At 29.6% G+C, this 8968-nt stretch overlaps 1 protein-coding gene across 1 annotated transcript; it reads left to right on the top strand.

Moving 5' to 3' along the window:
* The first annotated feature begins 3284 nt into the window (after positions 1–3284).
* On the top strand, positions 3285–8536 carry LOC113366142 (SURP and G-patch domain-containing protein 1-like). Its single transcript, XM_026607703.1, has 5 exons — positions 3285–4313; positions 5086–5257; positions 5960–6357; positions 6487–6809; positions 8279–8536. Exons 1-5 carry the CDS (start codon positions 3404–3406, stop codon positions 8534–8536), a joined length of 2061 nt encoding a protein of 686 aa, XP_026463488.1. The 5' UTR covers positions 3285–3403.
* Positions 8537–8968: the final 432 nt, after the last annotated feature.

Genomic DNA, 8968 nt, shown 5'->3' on the forward strand with positions numbered 1-8968 from the left:
AATCTTCTTTGACGCATCATGGTAATCTTTCTATACTTTCTATCTAGGAATTGTTTTCAAAAATATTTTATCGGAGAGAGCCGATAATTTAAGCTTTTCATTAAGCTCAGAAAAATCTTGATCAGGTAAAATTTGACATCAGTTATTGAGGTATACAAAAAAATGATTGAACTACTGAAATGACTATTATAAGTAAAACAAATCAACCAAAATTTCAAAAAAAACTGTTTTTACGATTGAACAATCTTGATAAAAATTAATTGTTTTGTTGAGTAAAACTTAAGCTTTTTCATAAACTCAAAAGCCTGAGCTGTAATTAAGTCAATCATTCATTTGACTGAATGCGGGAAGGACAGTTTATTCGATTACTTAAATGACTTTAACCAAATAGAGTGGTAACAGGGTGAAAATTCAGGGCTGTATTTTTTTTTCTAATTATGAAGCGTGAAACCTCCATTGTCTGCTAGTACAATACCAACAGTCTTCTTATGGACAAAACCATTGTATTCACAAATTCACAATCACATTAAACTCCTTATGCTTTGCATTAAGTGTACGGTTCGATAATCCAAAAAAGTCAAGCATCATTAGCCTATTAATCCAGAAATGCAGCTGCTTTAAAAACTTTTTGCTGACAGAAGTTTATGTGATTCCTATAATTGATAGATATTTGAGATCTTTACTAGACCGTTACTAATTTTAAAAGTATAAGTACTTTTTCCGCAAATACTCAAAGCAACAAAAACAAATTTTATCATATACATTCAACATCTATATAAGCTGCTTATCCTAAAAATTTAAATAAGTGATAGAAATTAAATAAAATAAAAATAAAAAATTTTGATTTTACCTTATTTTGATTCATGTACGATAAGCTTGCCTAGTTCTAAATGAAAGATTGCTCTGCCAAATGCTTATGAAGAACTGTATGTGCAACGTTTTTTCTAGATCGTCTTAATTTAGATTCTGTCATGATATTTAATCAATTATATAATTTAGATATTAAAATTTTATATTTGAAATTGAGAGTGGTGTTTATTCAAGATTTCTTTCAGATGAACACATCAATTGTCATCAATAAACATGTTATTTCTTCTATCTCCACTTTTTATAAACTGGCACTAAAATAATATGAAATTATAATTAATTAAAGCACACAACCATACACATACGGCTTGTTCTGAAATAATAGGCCCTGGCCACCACTGGTTTATGTTTATTTAACTATGCTGGCCACTTTCCTCTTCGCTAAAGTAAACAGATACTACATATAAAAGGATATCTTTCTTCTAATTAGTTTTAATGTGCATGTATGATTGGAAATAATGACAAACTGTAACTTTAGCGGAAAACTAAACTTTTTGAAACTAGTGGAAAAAAATTAAATTGTATCTGTCAAATTTCAAATTTCGGCCGGCCATTTTACTTCGCATGTTGCCGCCATGAACGCCCTAAACGTACCAACTGTCAGGAACAATTTTACCTCTTGTCATCTTGTACGTACATGATTTGAAATTAAACGTAAAATGTGAATGTTGATATTGAAAAATGCTTCTGAATCAAACTAGTAAAGAAACATTAAACCACTACAATTACTCTTCTTTTATCTAAAATTATAAACTGTATCTGTCAAATTTCATATTTCGAGCAGAAACTTTGCTTCGCCATTTCGCCGCCATGAACGCCCTAAACGCACCAAATGTCAGATTTGTGGACTTGCCTGCTGCATTATTAGTAGCAAAATTCAGTTTTAATATTTGTGTTCCCTAAGAAAACATTATTAAGATAAATGAATTAGCTTTATTTGCAATATGTCCAAAATCCGAAACGAAAGGCGTCCCAAACAAGGGCGGACAGATTTTCGCAAATGTCGAAGCAAGAAGAATTATAGCTGAAAAGAAACGTCTTATAGAAGCAAAATTAAAAATGATGGAAAACTGACAATATTACAAGCTCAAGCCAAGTCGCATTAGATAATAAGCTAGATCAAATGTATGCCATTTTAGTGCTTATCATTATATTTCAATTATAAGTACATTTTTTTAGATCTGGAAAACCTTCTCTGGTCAATAGTTTTTCAAATGATGGTTCCTTCCTAGAGAAGTTTTAAAAAAATTTCTAATCCTGTTTCGAATGAACCAGTTCCCGCCAAAGGTAATGCAGAAAAGAAGCAAAGCAAAAACTTCAATAATAATGCAAACAGGTAAACATATTTGAAGTATTATTACCTATTAAATTTATAGTATTATTATTATGTGGGTTTGGGTAAGTGTTCTAATTGCTGTAAAATATATAAAATTTTAGTTCATAGTTTAATATTCATGTAACACTATATAGAAAATGCATTCATACATTTGCTAAAACTTTTTTCATGTTGTCTTAACTTTTATTGGGTGTTTCATAAATAAGATCATTTTATGCAACTTGACCACAGTAATATTAGTAGTTATGTTGATATTGCATATAGCGTAATAAAAACGACATCTAATTCTTAATTTAAAAGGCTAAAAAGAACTCTTGTATGAAAGTAAATAAAAAGTTTCTGGTTAAGGAGAGTTGAAATATACACACAATGTGAATAGATTGTTATAAAAGCTTTTGAAAGCTTTTTGTGCAATATCAACACTTTTCTTTATCAGAATAATAATATTTTTGATATAAGCTGATTTCAATTTCATTTTCGCAATGATGATTAACAATCTCATAATAAAAATCACAGATGTTCATAATTGCTTAATATACTAATGATAATAATAAAATCCAGGCTGTCATTTAACATATTGCAACAGGATTTTACTGCTTTAAAAATGAAATTTTAAGATGCTAGCATTAAAACTTGTTTTTGCATGAAAATAATTCATATTAATCATAATTTCATAACCACATTTGGGCATTCAAATAATGTATTACTTAGTAAAAGTTTTAATTTTGATATTACATTTGTGTGATCATTTACCATAAATATACACATTTTATATTAGTACAATTCACTTTTCAAATTATATTAATTCATTGACTGAGTCTTATGATTATATCTTAAATTATCTTAATTTATTAACTGAGATGCATGTTATAATTATTCTTTATTTTTCAGGGTCTATTGTATATATGTTTAACATTATTATTATTTAATTTTACCTTAGGTTTATTATAACGAGCATGATAGATGACTTAATTAGATTTTTTGGAAGAGCAAATATTTTTATCAAATAATTATATTTTCAGGAGTAATAATCATAATAGATGGAATAATAATAAAAATGATAATCAAAGAAGTCATCGTAATAATAATCAAAGAGATTATAATGATCGTAGGCAGCAGGTCGAAAATGTGCAACAAGATTCATTTAATTTTGGATACTCTGGAAATACTAGATTTCAAGAGAACAATTATCAAGGTGGAATGTATGGAAATATGAACAATGCAACTAATTATCAAAATTGTACTCAAGATCCGTATATGAGCCAAATGAATTCTTCACAGCAGTATCCAATAATAGCAAATGAAAGAAATAATTGGAATAATTCTTATAACGGAGAACAAAGATCCAATGTCAATCCTCAAACTCATGCCAATATGTCACAGCCGCCACCTCGTATCAATCATGCACCACCTAGTATCCTTCAATCAACAGATATTCATCAGAGGCCTCCAGGAATGCCTTCTATGCAATCTAATATATCGCAGTCGGTCAGCATGCATCAAGCACCACCTGTGACATCTCAACTTAATTCAACTGCAGTGCCAGCTGGATTGCCTCATGTTCGAATGTCTCAGCCGCCTCCCCTTTTGCCTCCAGGAGTTTCTCAAACGCATCCTGTTATACCATCATTAACGAGTTTAGTGATTCCTCCACCTACTGGGATACAGTTAAATCCATCAAACAACACTCAAGTACCTCCTCCGCCGCTACATCCACAAATGCCAATGTCAATGTCACTGCAGCAAAATGTTCAAATACAACCTTTGACATCAAATGCACAGATAAAAGCTTCAGTTCAATCTCCTTTACAAATTCAATCTCCCATACAAACAAATACACAAGCACAAACTTTAATTCAAACAAATATACAAATTCCTCCTCCAATGACTTTGCATTCTATACCAGAACCTCAGCCTTTAGATGCGATGACCATACCAAGACCAGCACCATTAAATTTGCTTTCTATACCACCACCATTACCATTGTGCTTGAATCAGATACCACAGCCAAAAGATATTGATGTTAGAAATATTCCACCTCCTCAGCAAATGAATGTATCTGGTATCAAGATGCCTGATAGCACACCACTATTTCCAGTAAAATCAAAAGGTAATGATAAACATGTAATTGTCTGTAGATCTTTACTGTGAAATGTTTTAGAATTGATTGTGATAATGTTGAGTTTAAAAGACGAGCTGCTTCATTAAATTTATTTAAAGAATGCAAAATTCTTTATTATTTTTAACATATAATGTAATTGTAAGAATTTGAGATTGGATTTTGCATCATTATGTTTAAACATATTTTTTTATATACATATTTTTTAAATTTTACTTAATCATCAAAATCTATTGAGGCAACTCACCTTCAATTATATGAAACTCTTATTCCAATTATATGAAAATAATAATCCATCATGATTACTAAATTTTTCTCTCATAAATATGAATCATTCTAATCATAAAGAATTACACATATAATTTTTCATCATTCTGCAAACTGGCTGAAAAATTTACTAAGATTTGTTTTGTACTTGGGGGATGCCAAACAAGAATTTTATTTAAGATATATGTTTTCTTAAAACATAAGAAGTTTTGAAATTGAAAAATGTGTTTATAAAAAAAAAACTCTGTCGTAATTTTTCTCCAGCATTTTCAAATAAATATTTAACTAAATTAAACATTCGGCTATTTTGAAGATAATCTTCTGAAATGATGTTATTAAATAGTGATACAGAATTAAAAATTCAAAGTATTCATGACATGTGGCGCTTACATCCGTTTTCAAGTCCAAATTTAAAAAAAACTTTTATGTATTCATGATCTCATTATTATTTTTGTTGTATGGAAGTCAGTACTGCTGCTGACGTTTTTGTGTATAGTTTTATCCACAGATGATCCAATGTTCCAAAACGATGGCTCGAATGATCAGTGTGATAGAAAACGAAATCCTGGGAGTAACCCAATAGAACGTGTTGCTAAACTTGTTGTAGAAATTGGAGATGGATATGAAGAGATCTTTAAACAAAAACACCAACACGAACCAGAATTCTGGTAAAATTGTATACAAGAGATAATGTATACGTTTTAGGATCTGCGTAATATGATTTACATTTTATATATATAAACACGATAATAATATTTATATATTTAAATTTGTATATTGTGTTATATATCGGTATGCTGAGACTTCAGATCTGTGGGCTTTATATATAGCACAGATTAATCATTTATCATATTTGAAAAGTTATTTTTCATTGCATTTGTAGACTTGAACTACAAGGTTCTGGACTGAAATCAAATTAAAAGATAGATGGCAAATAATTCAACAATCCAATCTACATACATTATTATAAAATTTGTTTGATCTTCAAATCAAGATGGAACCTTTTCAATTTATGTTATGTAAAATATACTATAAAATAATAATTCATAGGGAATATACATACAGATTGTCACTCAACTTTCTGTTGTTGGATTTACATACTCAAGTTTACTGATATCGGTGCATTTTGTTCCCAAGTTATATTTTTATATGGTTGTTTCATTTCAATACTTTGTATAAAATAAGTTTATAAATAATCTTTATTACTGTGGTCAACAACTTTTATTAATGGAGGTATTTAAGGTCTATTTATAATGTTTTACCAAGAAAGAATTATTATTGCAAAGCCTTGTAGTTAAAGACTATTTTTGCATTAAATTTCATATACAATATGGATTACAAAGCAAATGAGTAATTGTTAATTGTTCCAGGTTTTTGTTTAATCCTGAATCTGCAGAATACACAGAGTACAAGGATTTGGTCAAAAAGTTGAAGGAAGATAAACCGAATCAATGTTACAGTCCGGAGGAATTATATGAACCTGAATATAGTTTAAATGATGATGAGGAAGATGAGCAAGATGTCAAAATTAAAATTGAAAAGTGTTCTCCAAAAAAAGAGCAAATATCATTAGTGTCCCAATTTTATGATGATGTTAATGATCAAAATTCTATCGAAGGTGATACTAAAGTGAAGGTAGAAAAAACTGAAGATATTATTGACAGTGAAGAAAATAAAAGGAAACGGAAAAGGAAAAGTCGATGGGGAAGTGAGAAAGATATTAACCCAGTACTTCCTGCACCAAATGTTGTGCATGTACCTAGCTTAGGTAATTTACAGTTAATACATTTAATAAATTACTGAGTTATTTTCAGATGTAAAAATATTCTTTTCGTGTTAATAAATATGAAGCATTTTAAAGCATGTAAAAACATTCTGACTTTCTTTCTTTTTTTAGGAATTGCTCTCCCTCCTGATGTTGCACCATTGACAGTACCCGCTCCGAAAATATCAATAAATAAAGTAACAAGAACGGATAAAGCACTCCTTCAATATGCTAAAAACACATTTGGAACTACAGATCTTTCAGAAGAAGATTGGGTAAAAGCAGAAGATCATTTCAAAATTAATTTGTTATATCAAGAAATGTTACGCAAAAGGAAAGAACTGGATCAACTTGCAAAGAGTGGGAAACATAAATATGAATATGATTCAGATGAAGAAGTTGAAGGTGGAACCTGGGAGCATAAACTACGATCACAAGAAATGGAAGCAACTCAGGTATGTAATAATGAATTTAATTTGTGATAAACTGTATTAATAATTTGGCTTAAGGTTTATTTGGGCAAATAATATTTCAAACTCAATATAGGAAATTCAATATTATTAACTTCCCGTAAGGAGAAGTATGTTTTCATCAAAAAATCCGATTCGCTAATTTTATGTTTTCTCGACGTTTCAAGCCATTCTGAATCGAATGAGACCAAATTTGGAAAAAGTATGTGTGTGTGTGTGTGTGTGTGTGAACAGATTTTTTGATGTAAATCGACTCAAAAACGGCTGGATCGATCGCAAATATTTAAAAGCAATTCGATGTATCTCGATGAGGAGGCGTTTATCAATTTTGCGCGACGATCAGTCAAGCCATTTTTTTTGTAAAATGAAAAATTTATCGTCCACGTTTTAGCTCGCAATTCTGAATCGATTTTGAAAATTCAAAAACTGTTCGAAAGATATTGGTTGGGAATCGTGCTGATTAGTTTTTGGTAAAGATGCCTATTTTTACCTAACGGGCCGTTTTCTTGTAATAAAGTGTTCAAAAAATTTTCGACGATTTTTGATTTTTTTTGACGGTAGATACATAGTCTTATAGATCATACTAAAATGTTACGGCCCTACGACAAGTTGTTTAATTTTAAAAATTCGTCAAAGTTTGCAAAGAATCGTTTTTTTTTTGCGTAAGTCAAAATTAGACCTTTGTTCCATTCCATTTTAGACCATCGACGTTTGTTCAAAAACGCCTGAACTGATTTCAGAAATTTAAAAGCTATTTGATGTATCTTGATGAGAATTATCGTTTCTCAGTTTTGTACGACGATCGGCCAAGTGATTTTTTTGCAATTTGGAAAAAAGTGTTAAACTTTTTGTCCACATTGAAGCTCATCCTACCAAATCGATTTTATAAAATCAAAAACTGTTCCTGTTAGTTGGGAATGATACTTATTAGTTTTAGGTAAAAATCTACCGAGCCATTTTCTTGTAATTAACTGTTGAAAAAAAAACTTAAGCCGATTTTTATGAAACTATTTTTGGCGATATATATCATGGTCTTATAGAACTTACTGAAATATTACAGCCTTACGACGAGTAGTTTAATTTTAAAAATTCAAAGTTTGAGCAATTGAGTAGTTTTTTTGACGTTTGTTAAAATTAAAATTAGACGATTTACTTGGTATAACGATGGTGTACTTGGTCTTAATGAACATACTAAACCATTAAAGTCCTACGAAAACTGGTTCAGTTATAAAAATTATTGATTTTTAAAAATTTCCTTTTAGAAAATACTCGAAATTTTTTTAATGACTCATAAATTAATTTATATTTTATTGATTAAGTCGATTATTTACACATATTAGAAAGTTCATGTAACTTGCCTCAAGGCAAAATACCAATACCAACTAGTTTACTATTATTTGTCATTGATTTATATGATAATATTTGATGGATGTTTAAAATCTTAATTTCTGTAGAAATGGGCTGAAGAGTTAACTAAAAAATCTGAAGGTAAACATCATATTGGCGATTTTTTACCTCCGGAAGAATTAAAAAAGTTTATGGAAAAATATTCTGCTGCTAAAAATGGCCGTGAGCCTGATATATCAGACTATAAGGAGTACAAACTAAATGAGAATAATGTAGGATTTCAAATGTTACAAAAATTAGGCTGGAAAGATGGAGAAGGACTTGGTTCCAGTGGCAGTGGAATAGTAGAACCTATTAATAAGTGAGTAATATATTTTACAATAATTTATATATTTTAATGTGATTTACTTATTTTAATTGCCACATTTTAATTATTAGTAAGATGTGAACTTTAGCTTCACTATTGTGTCCAATATATAGTATATTATTCAAAATTATATTGAATTTTATGTATTCTTTTATGAAATCCAAAACATCTTAACAAAATTTGTTTCTTCATTTCAATATTATAACAACCACTTTTCTTTTACAATCTAGAGCCCCAAATCACGAAAATAATCAAGGTTTAGGAATTGACAGGCCAGAAAATTTACAATCTGATGATAATGAATATGATGCATATCGTAAACGAATGATGTTAGCATACAGATTTCGGCCTAATCCATTAGTAAGTTCAGACAGTCATACAAAAAGGTATTACTTTTTTTTTGTTTTTGCAAAACTAAGTTTATTCCTCT

This window comes from Ctenocephalides felis, unplaced genomic scaffold (genome assembly GCF_003426905.1).
Source record: "Ctenocephalides felis isolate EL2017-DRISC unplaced genomic scaffold, ASM342690v1 CF-g0.4_SCAFFOLD_01170, whole genome shotgun sequence".
In the NCBI taxonomy this organism is placed as follows: Eukaryota; Metazoa; Arthropoda; class Insecta; order Siphonaptera; family Pulicidae; genus Ctenocephalides; species Ctenocephalides felis.